This window comes from Mobula birostris, chromosome 6, assembly GCF_030028105.1.
Source record: "Mobula birostris isolate sMobBir1 chromosome 6, sMobBir1.hap1, whole genome shotgun sequence".
Taxonomy (NCBI): domain Eukaryota; kingdom Metazoa; phylum Chordata; class Chondrichthyes; order Myliobatiformes; family Myliobatidae; genus Mobula; species Mobula birostris.
The window spans coordinates 31,797,063-31,822,939 of NC_092375.1; the positions used below are offsets into that span (position 1 = coordinate 31,797,063).

General features: G+C 41.1%; 1 protein-coding gene across 5 annotated transcripts in view; it reads right to left on the bottom strand.

The window, feature by feature from the left end:
* Nucleotides 1-6,113: 6,113 nt before the first annotated feature.
* Nucleotides 6,114-25,877, bottom strand: part of chd1l (chromodomain helicase DNA binding protein 1-like) — a 102,338-nt gene continuing 82,574 nt past the window's right edge. For 2 of the 5 annotated variants that reach the window (XM_072260116.1, XM_072260115.1), the window contains exons 21-25: nucleotides 22,838-22,952; nucleotides 19,830-19,938; nucleotides 17,199-17,423; nucleotides 13,014-13,095; nucleotides 6,114-6,359 (exon numbers count right to left, since the gene is read on the bottom strand). In XM_072260116.1, the coding sequence (XP_072116217.1) occupies nucleotides 6,240-6,359; nucleotides 13,014-13,095; nucleotides 17,199-17,423; nucleotides 19,830-19,938; nucleotides 22,838-22,952 (651 nt within the window). In that variant the 3' untranslated portion in view covers nucleotides 6,114-6,239. Of the gene's footprint in view, nucleotides 6,360-13,013; nucleotides 13,096-17,198; nucleotides 17,424-19,829; nucleotides 19,939-22,837; nucleotides 22,966-25,877 lie in introns of those variants that run through there. The other 3 variants (XR_011886284.1, XR_011886283.1, XM_072260117.1) reach the window with 2 other exon arrangements.

The following is a 25,877-nucleotide window of genomic DNA, read 5'->3' on the forward strand; positions in this document are numbered from 1 at the left end:
CACTGGTTGATAATGCCAGGATAGTTTAGGAAAAGAATCTCTGATACCACCCAAATTCCTGTGGTCTTTCTAATTACCTAGTCAGGAGCTCAGTGGGAACCTTTCCTGCTTGCTTTGATTGCAGTTTCAGCAAATCTCAAGAAGCTCAGCAATACCCAAGACCAATCTGGCTGCCTGATTTCACCTCCATTCAGCAACAAAACATTCACTCTCTTCACCAACAGCACACTGTGACAGTTCTGTGTAAATCTGCAGAACACTCTGTGGTTTTTCATCTGGGTTAGGCCAACAATATCACCCAAATCTCTACCTTCAAGGAAGACATGGGCAGCAGATGCATGAAAATGCCACTACTTTTGGGTTCTAAGTCACATATCATACTGCTTTGGATACTTAGCTCCTTATCTTTATCAAGAGGGTGATTTGCAATCACCATCTACTTTAGAGCAATAAATACCACCCTGCCAGCAATACCACCAAAAAAAATCAGTAAGTCCACAGGAACAACAAACTTTTAAAAGTTTTTAGAAAGAATCAATAGGCCAGCCAGCATCTGTGGAGAGTGAAACTGACTTAACATTTCTTTTAATGACCTTTCATCAAAACTCAGGAAGAAAGCAATATACAACTTGGCTTTGGATTTTTTCTTTTGCTTCATTTACAGTATAGTGCCATCCTTCTTGGTGATCTCTTTTGGAAATCAATAATAAATTTGACACTAAGAGTTTCAGACCTCTTATCACCCCATCATTGAATGTTTTCTATTAAGTCATCATCTGATTTGATTCTCTATCAATGTATCTGCAATCAAAATCCTAAAATGTGTTTTGCTTCTCTCTTTATATGATTCCCTTATCCGACTCTCTTTAAACTTGAGCTGATTCATATCTTATTATCACAGATTTTCAAATACCTATCAAGCTTCGCCCTTCCCCATTCAATTCCTAGCTCTTGATGCCAGTCAACCAACACAAACATCTGCTTAAGAAGTCCCCTCAATGTAAAATTCTTGCTCTTGCTTTCAAATTCCTCTTTGGCCCTGTCATTATTGCTACAAGGATCTACCCCTTAGCAAAATGATCAGAGAGGCACAGAGAGAATCTGTAATTACCGACAAGTACCTTTATTGTCTCAATGGGAGAACACGTCAATTTATACAACCTGTGTGCACACCTACTAAGTTTTCTGACCCTCTGTGAACAGTCAAAGAATAGAAAAGGTAATAACAGTAAAGTGAACCTATAGAGTCTTGCCTGTTACGCACTGGTGCTTAGAGCAGCAATGAAGGTCCTCCATTTCTGGTGATGTTCAGGGCTTCCTTCATCATGTCAGTAGTTTCCTCTCAGTTTTCACTACCGTCAGTCATGCAAGTCCCGGGTGGAGGCTCAAGAGTACCATCACACTCAGATGTAGATGGATTCCTCTTTGCTGTTTCTGTAATAATTTTGTTTTACCATTCAGGGGTGTTAGCCCTGAACTGAACCCATGAACTTGGAGGACCCATAAACCACTCTTACTCTGTCCTCTACCCTTTGACCTGTTTGGTATGGGTAAAATGACAACCTCCATCTCCTTCAAGCACACGGCAAGAACAAAGACAGTTGGTTTGTCTGCTTCCACTGTCCTTGATTCATTCGAATTCACTGATTTACTGAGTATGCCCACAAGAAAATGAATCTCTGGGTCGTATATGGTGACACATATGTACTTTGATAATACATTTACTTTACTTTGAACATTGAACTTCTTTGCTCTGAATATCGATCTGGTTGTATATTTCTGCAAGAAAAGGGCAAAACCCTAATTTCAGCTTTTGGTCATCTAAGGATTTAATCACTGCATCTTAGGTGGCTATGGTTTGGCCCAAAACTTCCCTTTTGGTTATGTGTAAAATCTTATGTACTTGGTGTGAGGTTTTTGTTTGATATTTTTCATGTGAAAGGTCATAGTATTTTTTTCTATGTTAGTGGCACCATATATGTAGAAGAGTATATTTTACTTAGTTAGATATAAATCAAGGTTAATATTGATTTCCCAAAAGTTATGAGCTACAAACTGCGAGAGTTCAATTTACAGAAAATTTTACTTCTGTCAATACATTTTCCTTGAAATATTAAATATTTTTGCTTCCCAGATACTTTCTGATGCTTTTTAATTAGACACATCTACTTTTTCCTTCATTTCGATCAGGAAAAGGGTACAGGAGCCTCAGAACTCACACTACCAGGTTCAGGAATGATTATTACCCTCAACCCTCAGACTCTTTAACCAATTGGGCTACTTTCATCCCACTTCACTTGCCCATCACTGAAATGTTCCCTTTAGACTTATTTTCAAGGACTCTTCATCTCATGTTCTCAATATTTATTGCTTATTTTTTCTCCCTCCTGTATTTGCACAGTTGGTTGTCTTTTGCACATTCGTTGTTTGCTCAGCCTGTTGTGTTTCATTGATTATTTAATGGTTCTTGGATTTACTGAGTATGCCCACAAGAAAACTAATCTCGGTTGTAATACAAGACCATATGATATAAGAGCAGAATTAGGCCATTTGGCCTATTGAGTCTATTCCGTTATTTCCTCTCAGCCTCAATCTCCTGACTTCTCCCCATATCCCCTCATGCCCTATCAGTCAAGAATCTTATCAACCTGTTCCTTAAATATACATAAAGATTTGGCCTCCACAGCTGCCTGTGGCAAAGAATTCCACTGATTTACCACTCTCTGGCTAAAGAAGTTCCTCCTCATCTCTGTTCTAAAGGGATGCCCCTCTATTCTGAGGCTATGTCCTCTGGTCTGAGACTCTCACACCATAGGAAACATCCTCTCCACATCCACTCTATCAAGGCTTTTCACCATTTGATAGGTTTCAATGAGGTCACCCATCATTCTTCTGAATTCTAGTGAATACAGTCCCTGAGCCACCAAATGCTCTTCATATGACAAACTACTCAATCCTGGAATCATTTTCGTGAACCTCCTTTGAACTGTCTCCAGTTTCAACACATCCTTTCTAAAATAAAAGACCCAAACCTGCTCACAATACTCCAAGTGAGGTCTCACCAGTGCTTTATAAAGTTTCAACATGATATCCTTGCTTTTATATTCTAGTCCTCTTGAAATGAATGCTAACATCTTCTTCAACAGGCTCAACCTGCAAATTAACCTTTAGGGAATCCTGCACAAGGACTCCCAAGTCCATTTGCACCTCAGTATTTTCACTCCATATAGAAAACAGTCAACTCTTTCATTTCTTCTACCAAAGTGCATGACCATACACTTCTCAACACTGTATTCCATCTGCCACTTCTATGCTCATTCTCCTCATCTGTCTAAGTGCTTCCATAGCCCCTCTGCTTCCTCAAAGCTACCTTACCCTCCACCTATCTTCATGTTGTCTGCAAACTTTGCAACAAAGCCATCAATTCCATCATCCAAATCATTGACATATAACGTATAAAGAATCGGTTCCAACACAGACCCCTGTGAAACACCACTACTCCCTGGCAGCCAGTCAGAAAAAGCTCTCTTCATACCCACTCTTTGCCTCCTGCCAATCAGCCACTGCTTTATCCATGCTAGAGTCATTCCTGTAATACCATGGGCTCATAGCCTGTTAACAAGCCTCAGTGTGGCACCTTGTCAAAGGCCTTCTAAAAATGCAAGCACACAGCATCAACCGATTCTCCATTGTCTGTCCTGCTTGTTACTTCTTCAAAGAATTCCAATAGATTTGTCAGGTAGGATTTTCCCTTAAGGAAACCATGCTGACTACGGCCTATTTTATCATGTGCCTCCGAGTACCCCAAAAACCACGTCCTTAACAATCAACTCCAACAACTTCCAAACCACTGAGGTCAGAATAGCTGGCCTATAGTTTCCTTTCTTCTGTCTCTCTCCCTTCCCGAAGAGTGGGTGACTTTTGCAATTTTCTAGTCTTCCAGAACCATTCTCGAATATAGTGATTCTTGAAAGATCATTAGTAATGCTCCACAATCTTTTCAGCCACAACTTTCAGAAAACTGGGGTGTACACCATCTGGTCCAGGTGACTTATCTACCATCAGACCTTCCAGTTTCCCAAGAATCTTCTCTCTAGTTACGGTAACTTCACACACTTCATGACCCCTGACACCTGGAACTTCCACCATACTGCTAGTGTCTTCCACAGTGAAGACTGATGCAAAATTCTTATTCAGTTTGTCCACTATTTCATTGTCTCCCATTATGACCTCTCCAGCAGTTCGCTATTCACCCTCACCTCTCTTTTACACTTTATGCATCTGATGAAACTTTCAGTAATATGGTGATACATACTGAATGTATTTTTGATAATAAATTTACTTCTAGTTTGAAATATAATTTTTTTTCTATATGTCTGCAAGTTCAGTAAATAAACCAGTAAAATGGCAGTGTGCTTGGATGCAGAGGCTTCTATGGGATCAATGAAAGGGGTTATTGTCTTTTTTTAATGTATTTTTTACAATCATAAGTTCCTGCTGGACATTAAGAACTTAAAGTATTGCAGGTATATCCTATCAGCGAGTTGTTTGTTGGCAGAGAAACTGGAGGATCTGGACCCAGTGCAGTGTGCAGCCTAACAGTGAGGAATTGGCTCAGTCGCTTTTCTTGTGATCACAGGACCCATTGGACATTGGTAATGTGGAATGTTGCAGGTCCGATTCCCTGGTTCATTGGTGGATGGTGGACGGTGGACGGAGCTGCGTGACCTCGGTCATGGTAAGGACTAGACCTCAAGCCACAGTGTCACCTGTTGGCAGAGTCGTTGGGTTGCTGCTGGAGGCGGAGTGACATGGATTCCACGTCGGCAGAGTCAGCTGCTCTCCAATGTTCGATCAGCAGAAGACAAGCTTTTTTTTTGTGTTTGACTGCAGGCTGCTGCAGCATTCATGAACTCAGGGCCATGGACTATATTTCTTGTGTGACTGTATCTTACTGCTATCTTATATGTGCTGTGTGTGACTATTGGTTCTGTGTTTTGCACCTTGGCTGTTTCATTTGGCTGTATTCATTGAATGACAATTAAACTTAAACTTGAAAGGTTAAGATAATTCTGAGATAATTCTGACAGTTATGGCACCTGCCCTGCTTGGGACCAGCTGAATCTGCAGTGAGAGGTAACCACAGCCCAGTCCATCACAGGTAGAGTTTTCAAGTATGGTGAAGAATAGGTTCATGGAGGGTTATGGGCTGAGTGCAGGTCGGTGGGACTAGGAGAGGGTAAGAGTTCAGCACGGATTAGAAGGGCCAAGATGGCCTGTTTCCGTGCTGTAATTGTTATATGGTTATAATAGCAAATGAGTAATTACTTATTCTGAGTTTTCCATCAAATAAACTCCGAAAAATAGATATATTAGACTCTTCCTCCCTCCCTCCCTCTTCTATTTTGATCTGGCTTTATGATAGTGCTTTATTCCTTCCTACAGCTTTTTTTGAACAGTTAATGCTTTGTTGTTTCAGACATCTCACTGAACTTTTGCTTTTCCAGAAGGATTAAACGATACAACATGTTAAGATTTTATGGATATGGTACAAAAATATAGCTTATTTCTTGATGGTATACAGTGTTAATTCTGCATCAAGCAATACTCCTAACTTGTTTGATTATGGGCAGTCTTTCAGTTATCCACTCTATGACATCGCACATCAGCATAAACATTTGCTACTGGATTTCTGCAGAAGGAAGCACTGGACAAGATCCACCTAGATTGCCTGACATTTTTAAAACCTAAATCCATGTTTTATTTCTGAATTAATCCCAATACATGCATAACTCAATTAAATAGCACCGTTGTCACCTACATTTTATTTCTTGCTTTGGCATTTCATATTCTATAATAACTGACAAAATAAACTGCATCCTCATCCTCTTCTGCCTCACCTCTTAATTGTTCGTCCTGTATGATAATCAACAGGCTATTAACCTTCCAAATGGGGGAAGGCATCATGAAATACGAGTGTTTTGCAATTTGAGTTTGAAAAAAATAAACCCCAGCCAAACACAAGTAGAAACTGACAGAACATGTACTGTGAACGTTTCAGTGCCAAAACAAATACCAAATTAAAAACAAACTCAAACCATGGAAATCAATATTCAAAATTCTTTAATAAACTAAAGCAGACATGGTTAGCCATAAATTACGCATTTATGCCAGTCCTATATTTACATATCTTCAGAATGCTTCCTGAATGACTTTTGCTTCATGGAATTCACTAAAAATTATTGTTTTATTTCATACGAAGAAGTATTAACCTTCTGCTGCTTTGAGAAACATGCTTTCAGCCATTGCACTTGAACCAGCACTGCTTCGGGATTCTCCTGCAGACAGCTTTGCAATTCCTAAAGTCAAAACACAACATGGTTTGAGATTACATTGCACCTCTACATGAGCAAGAACGTGCTGTTCATGAATCATGTCTTGCATTCTTTTCACCTTGCACTCAACTTCATCGAGACCAAGAAAGAAACTGTGAACGTCAGGAAGAAAAAAAAAACTTGCAGAACACACACACACCAGCTCTCACTGAGGGGTCAGCAGTGGAAAGGGAGGAGCAGCTTAAAGTTTCTCTGTGTCCATCACCTCTAAGGATCCATCCAGGCCCAACACGCATTGATGCAATCATGAAGGTATTCCAGTGGTTCTACTGCATTACGAGTTCAAGGGGATTTTACACATCTTGCAAATTTCTGTAGACGTACAGTAGAGAGCATTCTGACTAGCTGCATCACTGCCTGATATAGAGTCTCCTATGCACAGGATCACAAGCAGCAGCAGAGCATTATAGATGCAGCCAGTTCAATCACAGGCACAACCAAACCCATCTTCAAGAGATGATGCCTCAGGAAGGTGGCATCAATCACTGAGGACTCTCACCTTCCAGGACATACTCTCTTCTCTTTACTACCATCATGGAAGAGGAAGAGGAACCTGAGGACCCACAGTCAATGATGCAGGAAGAGCTTCCTCACCCCTGTCACTCCTCCATCTTGCCCTCCATGAACATCATCTCATTATTCCTCTCCTTGCATCATTTTATTTGTATGATTTACAGTAATTTTATGTCTTTGCACTGTACTGCTGCCACAAAAGAACACATTTCATGTCGTATCTCAGAGTAATAAATCTGATTCTTATCCTGGATTGCCTTTCATTACTGTGGCTATTTCACAAACAGAAGTTGGGCAACTGACAGAAACTAAGCCTGATAAGATTTCAACAGATAGTGCTGTCAGACAGTCTCTTCTAGCATTTCCAAATGTTTCTGATAATCAGAGACATTTATAATGAAAAAACTGATCAATTTTAAGATTTAAAAAAAAATTATGCTCTTTTTTAAACCACTAACAATGGGCATGAATAAAAGTAGCAAATGAGGTGAAAAAAACAAACTACTTACCTTTACTTACCCTTCTATTAAAATACACCAATCCAACTCAAACGAATGAAACTGCTCTAGATAAGACCATAAGACATAGAAAGAGAATTAGGCCATTTGGCCCATCGAGTCTGCTGCACCATTCAATCTTGGCTGATCCTTTTTCTCCCTCCTCAACCTTCTCCTTGTAACCTTTGATGCCATGCTCAATCAAGTTCTGCCTTAAAAACACCCAACAACCTGGCCTTCACAGCTGCCCGTGGTAATAAGTTCCACAAATTCACCACCCTCTGGCTAAAGAAATTTTTCTGCATCTCTGTTTTAAATCTTTATGCTGAGGCTGTGCCCTCTTGTCCTAGACTCACCCACTATGGGAAATATCCATTCCACATCTACTCTGTCTAGGCTTTTCAACATTCCAAAGGTTTCAATGAGATTCCCCCCTCATCCTTCTAAATTCCAGCGAGTACAGACCCAGCGCCATCAAACATTTCATGTATGATAACCCTTTCATTCCTAGAATCATCCTTGTGAACCTCCTCTGAACCCTCTGCAATGCCAGCACATCATTTCTCAGATGAGGAGCCCAAAACTGTTCATAATACTCGAGGTGAGGCCTCACCAGGGCCTTATAAAGCCTCAGCATCACATCCTTGATCCTGTGTTCTAGACTTCTTGAAATGAATACTAATGTTGCATTTGCCTTCCTCACCGCTGACTCAGCCTGCAAGTTAACCTTTAGGGTGTTCTGCACAAGGACTCCGAAGTCCCTTTGCATCTCAGATTTTTGGATCCCCCCCCCCTCCCATTTAGAAAATAGTAAGCACATTTATTTCAACTACCAAAGTGCATGGCCATGCATTTTCCAATATTGTATTTAATTTCCCACTTTCTTGCCCATTCTCCCAACCTAAGGCCTTCTGCAGCCTACCTGGTTCCTCAACACTATCTGCCCCCACCAATCTTCATATCACCTGCAAACTTGGCAACAAAGCAATCTATGCCATCATTTAAATCATTGATATACAGCATAAAAAGAAATGATCCCAACACCCACCCCTGCAGAACACCACTACTCACTGGCAGCCAACCAGAAAAGGATCCTTATATTCCCACTCGGTGCCTCCTAACAATCAGTCAAAGCTCTAACTGTGCCAGTAACTTTCCTGTAATGCCATGGGTTCCTAACTTGGTAAGTAGCCTCATGTGTGGCACCTTGTCAAAGGCCTTCTTAAAGTCCAAATATACAACATCCACTCCATCCCCTTTATCTATCCTATTTGTATTCTCCTCAAAGAATTCCAACAGGTTCGAAAGGCAAGATTCACCCTTAAGGAAACCACGCTGACTTTGTCCTATCTTGTCCCGTGTCACCAAGTACTCCATAACCTTATCTTTAACAATTGGCTAACTGCTGTCACGTGTGACGCCAAGCAGAGCTACCAGACGGATGATGCTCATGAGAGAGATAACGGAAGACAATGGAGAAACATTCAAAATGCTAATAAGAGAGAAGAGAGAGATTAATGAGAAAGAAAAAATTCAGATATTGACAGACCGTTTGCTTTGAACCTGAACTGTTTGAAGTTTGATGGACAGGTGATACCCCAGCAGGGGGATAAAAAGAGCAGGTTTGCTTAGGCACGAGACACCACAAGACCCTGGAAAGAGCAGTGTGCCCCCACAAGTTGGTGAGTGTTTGGAGGACTGGTTCGCAGGAATTGGTCAGAGGCTCAGAGGGTGTAAAGATACGATCAGTGGGAACCTGGGGTGTGTGTCCGCCCTTGCCTGGGTGCCGGGTTCACCGCGGAAGAACGATTGTATCCAGAATGGAGAGGTCACAGTCAGTGACCACAGCGGGATCAGAAGACATCAAAAGGTCTGCCTGAAACCAACTGCATCTCTCACTCTCTCTCTCTCTCTCTCTCTCCCCCCCCCCCCCACGGTACAACAACAGCGATTCCTTCAAACTTCACTAAACTGAACTGAACTCTGCTTCACTTAAGCAACCCACATCAAAGTTGCTGGTGAACGCAGCAGGCCAGGCAGCATCTCTAGGAAGAAGTGCAGTCAACGTTTCAGGCCGAGACCCTTCGTGTTGCTTGAATTTCCAGCATCTGCAGAATTCCTGTTGTCTGCTTCACTTAAGACTGATTATTTTACCCCTAGACTGCGATAGAGCTTGGTTGATTCCTATTACCCTATTTCTGTGTATATGTGTGTATTATCATTGCTAACCTGTTACATTTATATCCTTGTGATTAGTGTACTGTATTACTTATTTCTTTAATAAAACTTTATTAATTCCTATTAATCACAGACTCCAGTGAGTGTTCCATTTCTACTGGTTTGGCAACCTAGTTACGGGGTACATAACACTGCCTATAATTTCCTTTAGGCTGCCTCCCTCCTTTCTTAAAGAGTCGAGTGACATTTGTAATTTTTTGAAAGCGTTACTAATGCCTCCACAATCTCTACCCTTACCTCTTTCGGAACCCTAGGGTACAATCCGTCTGGTCCGGGTGACTTATGTACCCTTAGATCTTTCAACTTTTTGATCACCTTCTCCCTTGTAATAGTAACTGCACTCACTTCTCTTCCCTCATACCCTTCAACATCTGGCACACTGCTAGTGTCTTCCACGGTGAAGACTAATGCAAAATACTCATTTAGTTTATCTGCCATCTGCTGTCCCCCGTTATGAGCATTTTGAGTAAAATGAGTATTTTGCATCAGTCTTCATTGTGGAAGACACTAACAGTATGCTTCATGTTGTAGTGTGTGAAGGAAAATAAGTGGGTGTAGTTACTATTACAAGGGAGAAGCTGCTCAAAAAGCTGAAAGACCTAAAGTTACACAAATCACCCGGACAAGATGAACTGCACCCTTGGGTTCTGAACGAGGTAGCATTAGAGATTTTGGTGGCATTAGAAATGATCTTTCCAAAAATCACTGGACTCTAGTATGGTGCCAGAGGACTGGAAAATTGCAAATGTCAATCCACACTTTAAGAAAGGAGGAAGGCAGCAGAAAGGAAATTATAGACCAGTTAGACTGACCCCAGTGGTTGGAAAGATGTTAAGAGTCAATTGTTAAGGATGAGGTGATGGAGTACTTGGTGACACAGGACAAGATAGGACAAAGTCAGCATGGTTTCCTTCAGGGAAAATCCTGCCTGATGAACCTGTTGGAAATCTTTGAGGAGATTACAAGTAGGATAGATAAAGGAGATGCAATGGATGTTGTACATTTGAACTTTCAGAAGGCCTTTGACGAGGTGCCACACATAAGCTGCTTACCAAGTTAAGAGCCCATGGTATTACAGGAAAGTTACTAACACGGTTAGAGCATTGGTAGATTGCTGATTGGTAGAAGGCAGCAGGTGAGAATAAATAGGATCATTTCTGGTTGACTGCCAGTGACTAGTGGTGTTCCGCAGGGGTCAGTGTTGGGACCACTTCTTTTTATGCTGTATATCAATGATTTCGATGAAGGAATAATTGGCTTTGTTGCCAGGTTTGCAGATGATATGAAGATTGGTGGAGGGGCAGGTAGTGTTGAGGAAACATGATGGATGCAGAAGGACTTAGACAGCTTAGGAGAATGGGCAAGAAAGTGGCAAATGAAATACAATGTTGGAAAATGTCTGGTCATGCACTTTGATAGTAGAAATAAATGTGCAGAATATTTTCTAAATAGGGAAAAAAATCCAGGAATCTGAGATGCAGAGGAATCCTTGTTCAGAACACTCTGAAGGTTAACTTGCAGGTTGAGTCGGTGGAAGGGAAGACAAATGCCATTTCAGCATTCATTTGAAGAGGTCTAGAATACAAGAGTAAGGATGTGATGCAGAGGCTTTATAAGGCACTGGTGAGGCCTCACCTTGAGTATTGTGAACAGTTTTGGGTCCCTCATTTGGGAAAAGATGTGCTGGCATTAGAGAAGGTCCAGAGGAAGTTCACAAGGATGATTCCAGGATTCAAAGAGTTATCATACGAGAAACATTTGATGGCTCTGGGTCTGTACTCATCGGAATTCAGAAGTATGGGGGCGGGGGGGGATCTCATTGAAACCTTTCGAAAGTTGAAAGGCCTAGAGAGAATAGATGTGGAAAGGAAAAGGATGTTTCCCATGGTGGGAGAGCCTAGGACAAGAGAGCACAGCTTCAGCATAAAGGGGCGCCCTTTCAAAACAGAGATGGCGAGAAATTTCTTTAGCCAAAGGGTGGTGAATTTGTGGAATTTGTTGCCACATTCAGCTATGGAGGCCAGGTCATTGGGTGTATTTAAGGCAGAGATTGATAGGTTCTTGAATGGACGTGGCATCAAAGGTTTCGGGGAGAAGGCCGGGAACTGGGGCTGAGGAGGAGAGGGGGAAAAAAAGGGATCAGCCATGATTGAATGGCAGAGCAGACTCTATGGGCCAGATGGCCTAATTCTACTCCTATGTCCTATGGTCTTATTATTTCTCCAGCCGCACTTGCAGTTTCTTAACTCAGCCCACAAGGATTCAACATCTTCTGACCCCCAAGTCACATCTTTCTACTAATTTGATGCAGTTCTTTATCAGTAGAGCCACACCACCCCCTCTTCCTACCTTCCTATCCCTCTGAAACAACATGTAACCTTGGGCTTTTAGTTCTCAACTACAATCATCCGATAGCCACGATTCAGTGACTGCCACAAATCATACCTGACAATCTGTAAAAGTGCAACAAGGTCATCCACCTTATTTCTTATACTTTGTGCATCAAGATATAACACTTTGAGTACTGTACTTACTACCCTTTTTGATTCTGCATCCCTAATGTACTGGTACTCGTCCTGCTGGCTGCAATTTTGTCCCATCATCTGCCTGCCCTTCCTGACAGTCTGACCGCATGCTATCTTTGCTTTTTCCACCATCTGTCCTATCCTGAGTCCCTTCATTCTGGTTCCCAACCCCCTGCCAAATTAGTTTTTATCCTCCCCAGCAGCTCTAACAAACCTACCCGCAAGAATATTGGTTCCCCTGGGGTTCAGGTGCAACCCGTCACTTTTGAACAGGTCATACCTCCCCCAGAATAGATCCCAATGATCCAAGAACCTGACTCCCTGCCCCCTGCACCAACTTCTCAGCCATGCATTAATTTGCCAAATCATCCTGTTTCTACTCTCACGGACACGAGGCACAGGCTGTAATCCTGCTTCTCATCCAGACAAAACCCCACATCCTGTAATTTGATGCTGCTTGATCTAACAGTGTGGTTTCAAAATTCTAGACTTTATTTTCAATCCTTCTTTGGATTTGTCTCTGTCTTCCTTCAGACTGAAACAATAAGTAATTAAGGCTTGAATACTGAACCACCTCCTTTTTCCATTATCAGTCAATACTTATATAACCACCATAACACCTTCCTTAATTACTTTCTGTCTTTTAGATATCTTCAGCCATATCTTGGGTACTCAACCTTCACCTCTTAACCTTCTCACATTTACTATTTTCTCCTCAAATGAAACAACTTCAACACAGGATTTGCAGGATTGCAAGAGATAATTTAAGAAAAAAGTGGGAAAATGTAAATAATAGTATAAAAAGAAAAAAACACAAAATTGACTGAAAAACTAATCCTGCTTACCCGCATTTGGTTAGAATTATCCACTTGTGCCACAATGTGGGTAGTTTCAGCACAGAAATTGCGATCCACATTACCATTATAGGTGCATTTTAATTAAGGAAAGTAATCATCCCAAAGGAAATGACAATTAATTCACAACTTAAAAGAATGCAGTCAGTATCTTCTTTCAATTCAGGTTTATGACATGTGGGTATCACCCTGGGAAAATTGATAATCGGTCACCTTGAACCCCTCCAAGCGGACCACAATCTTGTCATGGTTTGGAGGCATTGTGTGCCTCAATTACCTCAGTTATGCTTTGGCTCTTGGTAGGGTCACCCATGACAAACAGATCAAAGGGTAGAGGCCAGACTATGAGTGGTCCACCGGTCTTCCAGGTTCAGGGGTTCAGCTCAGGGCTAACAGCACTGACTGGTAAAACAAAATTGTTACAGAAACATCAATGAAAAACCCTTCCACATCTGAGTGTGATGGTATTCCTGAGTCTCTACCTGGGACTTGCACAACTGCCAGTAATGAAAACCAACAACTAGCTATTGACGTGATGAATGAAGCCCTGAACACCATCCAAGACGAGGACTTTGCTGCTATCAACCCTAAATACCAGCATGTAGCAGACAGTAACACACCTTGAACCACAGCAGTTCAACAAGCAGCCACTGGGATATATTGGTTTGGTTTCTCACTTAACTGGGAACAATCACCTTTGTTACAGGTGTGGGTATAATATACTAGTAAGCATGTTGATTTCCTTCCCTGAAGGATAATTGAAAACCAGATGGGTTTATGCAATAAACCTGTAGATTTGTGTACATCATTATTGATATTAATTTTCAATTCAATTTCATATTTATTAATTAATTAAACTTAAATCAGGATCATCTATTGAATAAAGGGGCTAAAAGAGCTACATGGCCACACTAGCTCCGTGTAGACTCTGCAAAAACTAATTTAGACCCTTAACTAGGTCTGATTAACCACAAGACACAATTCAACATCATAAATCTGGACTGCCTTCATCTTACCTGACCTACATTTCTTTTTCCAATAAACACTAGCAGTAGCTTTAGTATCGAGAGTAACACACACAAAATGCTGGATGAACTCAGCATGTCAGGCAGCATCTATAGAAAGGAACAAATAGTCAGCATTTCAAGCTGAGGACCTTCATCAGGAATGCAGAATAAGAAGCTGGAGGCAGGGTAGGGGTACTAGCTAGAAGCCAGGTGAGGGGGAAGCTAGGTGGGTGGGGGAGGGCACGAAGTGAGAAGCTGAGTGGTGATAGGTGATGAAGGTAAATGGCTGAAGATGGAGGAATCTGATAGGACAGGAGAGTGGACCCTGGGAGAAAGGGAAGGAGAGGGAGCAGCAGGGGGAGGTGATGGGTGGTGAAGAGTAGTGATAAGAGGGAGCATGGAAGAAGAGGGAAGGGAAAAAGTACTGTAAGTTAGAGAAATCTACGTTCAAGTCATTAGTGTCATTATTTAAGAGCATAATAGCTGCTTTGCTACCGATTATTACAAGTATATGTTTATTGCTGGCCTATACTGTTGGGATGTTTTATTTCTCTCTTTGATTGAAACATTGAAATGAACTGCACAGGCACATTTGTTAACACACACAGTAAACCTGTTTTAAAATCCATTCTAAGTGACATCTGTAAGAGTATTGCAAGCAATAGTTCTGGACCTAACTTTTGACTCCACCAAACAGGAAGCTTTGTGTGACATCCTCCTCACATTTGACTGCCCACGTTAATCTCCCAGTCTTCTTCTTGCATACAATATTTATCAATGGGTTCAATCTCTTCACAGACATGTGTCAAACAAAGTTGAAGACTAATGGGAGTTGTTCAGTCAACATTGCCTCCACAGAGCTAATGTCACTTCCGATTATGGTTGGCAAGCTGTAATATTCATATGGTAGTTACAGTTTGAGAAGCCAATCTCCAAGTCACCTTCGGCTCATTCAGTATGGCATTTAAAAGGATGGACTACACGCTCAGAATTTACAAAACATATGTCCTCCATCAATCTGCTCCCACCACAGAACACTTCCTCTGAAAAATGTGGACAATTTCCCATACAACTGGAGCCATGTACTTCTCACCAGAAGCAGAAATTGAAGGTGAACGTCACCACTGCCACCAGTCACAACACAATGCAGGAACTCAGCAGGTCGGGCAGCATCTGTATAAACGATCAGTCACCAGTGCAGTGTTTGAAAGGCAGATCATAATTTCCGATGTGGCACAAAACTCATGCTTTACCATACAACAGTGATCCCTGCCTACCGCATGCTTCTGAGATTTGATCTACCTTCAGCATCCAGTCCAAAGTGTAAGACAGATACCAACATTGCTCTTTCTGCAAAATCCATTGGCTGGATGAGGGAACCAACATCTGCATTCTCCCCAGACCAATATTGCCAGCACTGAAGCCAAATTACACCCAGTTACCTTCACTGGGCAGATCACATCTTTTCAATACCTGATATCAGACTCTCAAAACAGAAGCCCTAAACTGAATGGTATCATGGGAAGCCATTATCTAAAGGACAGGGGAAAAGATGCAAGGGTGTTTTTGAAACCTCCTTAAGAAAATTGTAAAGTTCTTGCTAACTCCTGAGAAGTCCTTGACTAATGACTGTTCAAAGTGGAGGAAGAACATTTGGTATGGCATTGAGAACCTCAAGCTCTTGCAGAAGAAGCACAAAGAATACATTTGTCCCTCGGTATCCACGGGGGACTGGTTCCCAGAAGAGCTCTCGGCATCAGCTGATGTCGATTCCCCCCCCACCCCCCGATCTTTAAGCTCTTGAGGCTGTAGCGCTTTACATAGCCAGCCAGCCATCCCTTACTAGCCTTAAACTCCTTCCTCTCACTCACAACACAAGCAGTGAACGAGCGAGACACAAGGCGAACAATGCTCAAACAATGAGTGCTGGAGAGAGACTCTGTGAAATGGCGGGAGGCTACAGCAGGGTATGCCTACACATCACTTCATTCACGTGGATTCAGCTTAGTGCTCGGTGTGCGGCAAATTCAAGTTTTGCTTTTTGGAACTTTCTGGAATTTCTTTTTCAAATATTTTCGATCCGCGGTTGGCTGAATCCGTGGATGCGGAACCCGCGGATACGGAGGGCCAACTGTACCTGTATGGTAGCACACAAAGTTCCCAAACTATCCTGCTAAGTACACCCTGCTTCAACTGAAGAGAGAGAGATCTTATTTGTCACATCTACAGTGAAACATACAGTTTAGGTCTATTTAATGTGTAATACAGAGAATGTTGTCTGTAGTCAAATCAAATCAGCAAGAACTGTGCTGGGCAACCCACAAGTGTCATAACGCTTCCGGCATCAACATAGTATGCCCACAAATCACTAACCCTGACCTGTACACCTTTGGGATATGGGAGGACACCGGAGCACCAGGAGGAAATCCATGCAGTCACAGGGAAATTGTAGAAGCTCCTCACAGACAATGGCAGGAATCAAACCCCGATCCAACAGCTGGTGTTTAATAGTGTTACACAAACCACTACACCGTCATGCCACCTACATCCTAATCTGTGGGTTCTACAATAGCTTTATCATAACCAGCAGGACTGGAGAGGAAGGAGGCCATATTTGGTGCTGAGGAACTGTTCAAGTAGAAACTTAAAATCCACTTAGAGCAAAAGAAGGTTTCATTCATTTCATCATTATTCCTGTGTTCTGACTGATACAGTGATCATTTTGGTTTTCCCTATATAGTCCACTTGCAAAGTATTCACGTTCATTTGCTCTCTGCTAATACTCTGTTTGTGCTTTGATTCAAGGAGAACACTCATGCTGACTGCAGATTAAATTCAAATCAAGTACATTGTGATAACAAAATCATAGAATAAATTAGCATTTCACTAAGATTACAGAATAAACTTCCCATTGTATTTTTATTGCAAATTTTCAATACGGGGGGTGGGGACAGTTAATGAGAATACGGGCAGAATAAAATGTTGGGAATAATGTTGGATCAGTATAAAGGGATGGTAGACAGTTGGAATTGTGTTTCCACAGTGTTATTTCTATAAGACTCAGTAACTAGATAACGACTATTTCAGTAATTCTGACTGCCATAAGCATGACACTAAGAAATATAGCTAACACATCAGGCTACGCTTACCACATAAAATAAAAGGATATGTAATCAAATAGCGGCTTAACATCTTCTCTTCTGGTACATTGTAAAAGTAAACGTTCACCCCAGACATGAAATCTGGCAAAGCGCCTGGACCTCCTGCTGATTGTCCCGTCACATTATTCTCTGTCCCGCTTCTGTTTTCTTCATCATCATTTGCTGAAGCTTCGGTGGTAGAAGTTGAGGATCCGCAAGTAGCTGCGGTGGCATGATGCCTTTTGAAATAATAGCTAGCATATCTTGTAAAGGAATGAATCTTTGCAATTAGATGAAGTAATTTCATAAAAGAGACCCCAGAGTAGAGTTCACTGAAAGCACCATAACCAAGAAGTTATCATATGCTCCATCAAATCACAGCACTTAAAGAGGAGACAGGAAATCTCAATGAATGGTTAACTTTGAACTCTTCCTGCTGTGTCTGTATAGACCTCAAATTTATAGTCCAAAATTTAAAAAAAGAGATATATGGTAGAATCAGGGGCATCAAGGGTGTAGGCCCCGACAATGATTGAGGATATTTATGGACATGAATCTTTGAACATACGTGGATTGTTTATGCCTGTTCGATTTACCTCATTAAAAAGCATTTACATCAGTGCTTACAGCTCTAAGTGCATATATTTATAGCATTCTCACTTTCTTCCTTCTTCCAATCTCCTTCTATTCCACCTTTAGATGACAGTGGGTTAGCCAATACCAGAAACCGGAAATAGAAAAGAAAGGCTTGAGATCCTCAGCAGATCAGACTGAGAAGCAGTAATACAACATAAACCCTACAGTAATGTCATTCAAATCCTCAGTATAGAATTGACCATTGATTTGACAAACTTCAAACAATTCTGATTCAGATTTATTTATCACATGAACATGGAAACATACAGTGAAATGTGTCATTTGCATTGACAACCAACACCCCTTATGATGCACACGAGAATGCTGGAAATCCAAATGCTGGAAGAACTCAGGTCAGGCAGCATCTGTGGAAATGAATAAACAGTCAATGTTTGGGGCCGAGACCTTGTCCCAGGGGCTGCCTGCAAGTAGTTGATGGGAAAGCAACTATTCACTGAAAATGAGATACTTAAGAAATTGGTTCTCTAAATTTTTTTTGATGAGGTGTATTTGCCTAAACAGAAAAACTGTCACAAGTTTAACATTTTTTTCATTCGATCATGGAGGTGCTGCTGGCAAGGCAAACACTTGTTGCGTATCTCTAAATCTGTTGGGAATATGGTGGTAAGCCACTTTGGAGTCCAGGGTATTATAACAGCACTGTTAAGCAGGGAGTTCCATGAGCTTGATATGGCCACACAAATCCTTTTCAAGATAATACTCGATTTGGGTGCTTGCTAAAAGTTTATTCCAGGGCACGCTTGCCCTTTTAAACAATAGAGAACAATTACACTGTCCATCACATTGCTGATGACCAACCTCAGGAGGTTGGAACATATTTTACTGGAACATCTGGTTGTGTTCCTGGTAGGCTCTTCTATATTCTTCACTGAACAAGGTTGCTCCCCTAGCTTATTGTTAATGGTACAAGTGAGGGATATTCCAGTCTCAACAGAAGAGAGTTCTACCCTCATTGGGCCACAGTTCTTCAGGATGTATGCATTTGTCAGGTCTATTCTAAACCACTCCATTTAGCACAATGTTAACACCATACAACCTGATAGACTCTCTCCTCAGCAATATGGGGCACTAGAATTGTGCAGTCACTCCCATCAATAGTGTCATGGTCCATAAGTAGTGTGGAAAGGTCAAATCAAAGAGTATTCTCCTCCACACTGGCCATCTCACCATCAGCCTATGATAGTCGCAGCCATCGGAACTGACCCCATTTAGTCAGTACTTGTGTTCCTGTGCTACAATTGGTCATAGATTGTAAGTCCTATACCTCGAGTCCCTATTTATGCCCTTTCTTCCTTCAGTTCCCCTTTAGGGTGAAATGCATCTTGGATTTGGATAAGTAAGGAAGGTGAAGGAAGGAAGTACACTGTGAACATCAAAGTTTAAAATTGGGTTACTAAGAAAGCTACACATCCAGAATTGTGTGGAACATACCTCCCTAGAAACTGTTTATAAACAATCATAAAATTTCATTGAGGCATCCTAAATACACATTCACAATCCCCTTTGAAGGATGACAGGGATGTGGACAAAACATTCTACTCAGCTGGCTGTATAGTTTAAAGCAGTTGACTCTGATTCAGCTTAAGACTGAAATTGATGGTTTCCCCTGTTCTGATCTTCAGCCTTTGCCACAAGTATCTTTATAGATACAAAACAGCCTCTGATCAAAGCTGAAGACTGTATGGAGTTGACTGTATCAAAGCAAACAACCCTAAAATAAAGATGGCAACAAAGAAATGAGTAAAGAACTTTCAAATATCCAGCCTAAATGAGATCATGAGAGCAACAAGCTGCAAGAACATGAGTTATATTAGTTACATAAAATAATATTACAGGCATGGCAAGGACATCCCAAAGCTGAACACTTAATATTTTGATGGAATGCAGGTGAGACAGAGATAGATAGATAGATAGATAGATAGATAGGTACTTTATTGATCCCAAAGGAAATTAACCACATATAAAGTAAACCACAGCTATTACTTTCTAGATCACAAGGATACATGTATGTTGCTATCCCTCTTGATGAAAGATATTTCCGAATTAGTCTTTCGGTACCGTACCAGTTGAATCCTTTGGTTGTGTGCCCTATGCGTGGTAGATGAACACTTGCTGAAAACAAAAACAAAAATTAAGTATGTATCTCATATACTATGTCTTAATTTGTGTATTAATACCAATTTGTATTTTAATATTAATAAATGATAAAAAACAAAACATTTCTATAAAAATTAATAAAAATGGATATAGTTACATTGGTATCAAAACTCATTTCAACATAGCTTCAGTGCAAATATACAATAGTTCTCAATTTATTAGAAATTACAGTAAGTCAGTATACAAAATTTTTCTTATTTATTTGTAGCATGAATCTCTTCTAGCTTTTATTAGTTAATTCAAAATATTATAATTTAAGCTGTTAAATATTATTCTTGTTTTGCTTTATTGCATTCTTGCCATTCAGATTTCATTGTACAAATATCACAGCTGTGGTTTGAATTAAAATATAAATAAAACTATTGAATTACCATGTGTGTTAATTTCCCTATTAACTGTAGTATAAAAATCAAACTACTTTCAAGAATAAAGAGCACATAATTAAGATCATCTCTGATCTTTCAAAGGAAGCACTTGTTGCATTAAGCTATTGTACAAACATCAAAACAATAGCCTTGTTCTTAATCTTTGGAGCCAAACATTATGGAGTTTAGGTGACTATTAGGTAATATTAAATACTGTGGCAATCAATGATGTATTCAACTGATTGACAGTTATGTCTCACATTACAGAGTTGAGTCAATAAAATGAGTGTGATGATAAACTGGGAGAATATTTGTGAGCAAATCTGATCAGCGGAGGAAATCCATGGTGAAACATCTGGGCTGCAGATTTCACATGAGGTTAGTAGCTGCAGTGAGGTACCATACCCATGTGGATTCAATGTTTTAGTAAGCTAAGCAAAGCAGAAAATCTGCATGTAATGGCAACTTAACATATAATCATCTGCATAAACGCACACACAATGCTGGAGGAACTCAGCAGGCCAGGCAGTATCTATGGTAAAGAGTATATCCAACGTTTCAGGCCGAGACCCTTCATCAGGACTGGAGAAATAAAACAATGAGGAGTCGGAGTTAGAAGGCGGGTGGGGGGGGGGAGGAGAGGAAGAAGCACAAGGTGATAGGTGAAACAGGGAGGGGGAGGGGTGAAGTAAAGAGCTGAGAAGTTGATTGGTAAAAGAGCTACAGGGCTGGAGAAAGGGGGAATCTGTGAGGAGAGGACAGAAGGCCATGGAAGAAAGAAAAGGGGAAGAAGCACCAGAGGGATGTGATGGGCAAGTAAGGAGGTAAGGAGAGAGAGAGGGAGGGGCATTACCAGAAGTTCAAGAAATCAATGTTCATGCCATCAGATTGGAGCTACCCAAACAGAATATAAGGTGTTGCTCCTCCTAGCCTCACCGCGAAACTAGGGGAGGCCATGGACTGACATGTTGGAATAGGAATGGGAAATGGATTTAACATGGATAGCCACTGGGAGATCCTGCTTTTTCTGGTGGACAGAGGGTAAGTGCTTGGCAAAGCCATCTCACAATCTACATCAGGTCTCACCAATATACAGGAGGCCACACTGGGAGCACAGGATACAGTTGATGACCCCAACAGACTCACAGGTGATGTTTTGCCTCACCTGGAAGGACTGTTTGGGCCCTGAATGGTAGTGAGGGAGGAGGTGTAGGGACAGGTCTAACACTTGTTCCGCTTGGAAGGAGAAGTGCCAGGAGGGAGGTCAGTGGGGAGGGCCAAATGGACAAGGGAGCCGCGTAGGGAGTGATCCCCACATAAAGCAGAAAGCTGGGGGGCGGGGGGAAGGTAAAGATGTACTTGGTGGTGGGATCCCATTGGAAATGGCAGAAGTTCCAGAGAATTATGTGCTGGATGCGGAGGCTGGTGAGGTGGTAGGTGAGGAATAGAGGACCCTACCCCTGGTTTGACAAAACTGTTATTGTTCCTGCTGATACAATGCTTACTTCCTAATGCTAGTTATGGCATCATAGTGTTTACCACAATCACTTTACAATGCCAACAATCACCAATCAGGGTTAAATCCCTGCTGCTGTTTGCACATTCACCCCGTGACCAGTGGATTTCCTCCAGGTGCTCTTGTTTCCTCCCACATTCCAAAGACGTACACGTTAGCGTTAGTGAGTTGGGGGCATTTTACGCCGGCACCAGAGGCATGGTGACATTTGCGAGTTGGCCTGAGCACAATTCTTGGACCATGATGACTTCATCATGATCGTCATGACTCCAATATTTCTACTATTTTTTAATGTTTCTTAATTGTACATATGATTTTTTTGTGTTCTATCGCTGAGCAGCAGTGAACCATCTGATTGGCCTATCAGAGTTCTCTTTGGGAACTAGTTGACTTGATCAGCATTTCTGATCTGGCTATTGTTCACGATTGCATTTAATTAAAAAAAAATGACGGTTGACACAAAAGAACAAATTTCAATGCTTGTTACGATGTTTCGATGTAGGTGACAAAAAGTTATTCTTTAAATCTCTTTCTTGCTCCAGGTCCAAGTAAAAAAGGAAAAGGGGCACCCATGTTGATGTAGTAGATCAGAGTTGCAGAGTTGCCAAAGCAGTAACTTAATACATCAACCCTGTGAACAGAGTCATTCAGAGGAAGAGAGAAGTAAGGAACTGTGGGGTTTCAACATTCACAAGCACATTTCATTTCACCCTCTCAATTGCCACTGTGTTCTCACCTTCCTTAAGCAAAAAATCCAGGAAAAAAATAACCTACACAGTTAAATTTTAAAAGTCACGTGAATTAGTGTGGATAGTCACATAATTAAGTGACTATCCGTGCTGAAGTGACAATCTCTCTTGAGCAGGCTTAGAGACCAGTGGACTGGAGTTTCAGGTTATGCTATTAACTTCCCTGGTTTTAGCCCCACCATGTTCCAAAAACACTGGAAATCATCTTTTGAACATTTACATACCATTTCTTTTCTTTGCAGCTTTGTGGATCTTTTTCAGCCCTTCTTCTAAAGCTGTTAATTTGATGCCGGAGATATTGTTGGAGCGGTCTCTGTGTTGGGTAACTATTAATGCCAACTTTTAAAAAAATCTTTGTTAAACATTTACAGAATATTATCTATTTAAAAACAAAACAGGCAGACAAAACATATATTGTGCTTCACTGATCAAAAGGAATTTAAAACTGTGGTCTAAACATGAGAAAGATGTTGGTTGGTCAGGGCATGAAGGGATACAGGGAGAAGGCAGGAGACTGGGGCTGAGAGGAAAATTAGATCAGCCATAATGAAATGGCAGAGCAGACTCGATGGGCCAAATGGCCTAACTCTGCTCCTATAACTTATGGTCTTATACTATAAAGGACAGAAATGTACTCTTGATGCCGTGTGAATCAAATGATTAATATAAAGGTGGTAAAGAAGGCACTTCATCCATTTGCCTTCATCAGTCAGGGCACTGAATATAAAATTAGTCATGTTGCAGCTGTATAAAATTTTAGTTAGGCCACATTTGGAATACTGTATTCAATTCTGGTCATCACTTTACGGGAAAAATGTGAAGGCTTTAGAGAGGATGCAGAACAGCTTCACCTGGATGTTGCTTGAACTGGGCAGTATTAGCTATAAGCAGAGGCTGGACAAACCTGGATTGTTACAGCATAAAAGGCTGAGGGGCAGCCTGATAGCAGTATATAAAATTCTGAGAGGGGAAAAGTTTAAAGGAGATGTGCAAGGCAAGTTTTTTTTTGCAAATAGTGGTAGATGCCTGGAACTCACTGTCAGAACAAATATTGCCAGTAAGTGTTGCTTATTCCCATACATTTTGAAGGAAGTGGACAATGTGGGAATAGAGGCTTTGGCTAAAATTTCACAAGATCCTTTGGGAAAGAAAATCATGCCAAGAGATGACACATGAATGTTCGACACTCCTTGAGAAATAACGGAAATGCACAGGATATTGCTTACATTATGTTAAAGATATTTTATAAAATACTGATAAGAAGGCAATGACAAAGATATTGTGAAGTAGAGGAGAATACACTTGTAGAATATGAATGAAGGAGAATTTAGCTCCACTGTTAGGATCAGAGAAGAGTTGTAGATACAGGTTGACCACCACAAATCCGTAATGATTGAGACCTGTGCAGTGCTGGATTAGTGATCTTGCCAAATCACTGGTGGTTACATTAGGATTAAATAAATAAGCACATCTAACCCAGTTAATGATCACCTCACCCATAGATAATAAAGAAAAAACAAATGACAAATGAAAGGCAAGTGAAATTTATTGAAGTACAGGCAAAATAACCTTGCAAGGTAGATATATTTACATACATCAGAGGGTTGGTTATTGCCACTTCCAAAGTAAGGACTCAGATTGTACAACTAAACAGTGTTACAGGTCTGAAAGTGGGGGCCATCGGGATTGTTTTGTGTTTCATCTTGAAAAACGATTGAATCTTCATGACCTGGTGGTGGTGATGAAGTTGACACAGCATCTTCGAGAACTGGTGAAGATGGTGGCCGTAAATCTGCGTGAGCCAAAGTTGATGGCACTACTTGAAATGCTGAGGCCACCCATCACTGTAATCACACTCATATTCCAGTCCTAATTCTTCATGAGATAATTTCGCTTATTCCTACACCATAGGTACATGTTTTTTTTGTTTTTTAAGGAATATATAGGTCGGCACAACATCGAGGGCCAAAGGGCCTGTACTGTGCTGTAGTATTCTAGTATCTAGTGTCTAGTGTCTAGTATCTCTCCAGTCAGTTCTACGCCTTCACTGACGCGGAGTTTAAAACACTTTGAGAACTTTATCCAGTTGTGAACATCTTCCATATCTCATTGTTTACCTTATGCATATCTGTTTTTTTTAAATTTTCTGTCAGCAAAGGACTGGAGCAACTTTTCTTTTCGTTTCTTTATATCATAAACCGTGGAAGAGCCGATGTTATAAAAGAATGTAAAAACATAAGAAATGGGAGCAGGAGTAGGCCATCTGGCCCATCGAGCCTGCTCCACCATTCAATGATCTTAGCAGATCTGGCCATGGACTCATCTCCACCTACCTGCCTTTTCCCCATAACCCTTAGTTCCCCCCGTCTATACAAAAATCTATCCAATCTTGTCCTGTATATTTACTGAGGTAGCCTCCACTGTTTAATTGGGCAGAGAATTCCACAGATTCACCACTCTCTGGGAAAAACAGTTCCTCCTCATCTACTCCCTTGAAACTTGAAGCTATGTCCCCAAGTTCTAGACTCACCTACCAGTGAAAACAACTTTCCTACCTCTATCTTATTTACCCCTTATAATTTTATATATTTCTATAAGATCTCCTTTCATTCTTTTAAATTGCAACGAGTATAGTCCCAGGCGACTCAATCACTCCTCTTAGTCTAATCCCCTTATCTCTGGAATCAACCTGGTGAACCCGTTCTGAACCACCTCCAAGGCCAGTATATCCTTCCTCAAGTAAGGAGACCACAACTGCATGCAATACTCCAGGTATGGCCTCACCAGTACCCTGTACAGTTGCAGCATAACCTCCCTGCTCTTACATTCAATCCCTTTAGCAATGGAGGCCAACTTTCCATTTGCCTTCTTGATAGCCTGCTGCACCTGCAAACCAACCTTTTGTGATTCATGCACAAGCACTCCCAAGTCCCTCTGCACAGCAGCATGCTGCAATTATTTACCATTTAAATAATATTCTGCTCTTTTGTGGATGACCTCACATTTACCAACATTGTATTCCATCTGCCAGCCCCTTACCACTCACTTAACCCATTATTATCTCTCTGCAGGCTCTTTGAATCTTCTGCATAATTTGCTTTTCCACTCAATTAAGTATCATCAGCAAACTTAGATACACCCCACTTGGTCCCTTCTTCCAGATTATTAATGTATATTGTGAACAGTTGCAGGCCTAGTACTGACCCCTGTGGCACACCACTCATCACTGGTTGCCAACCGGAGTAACACCAGAGTATCCCAACT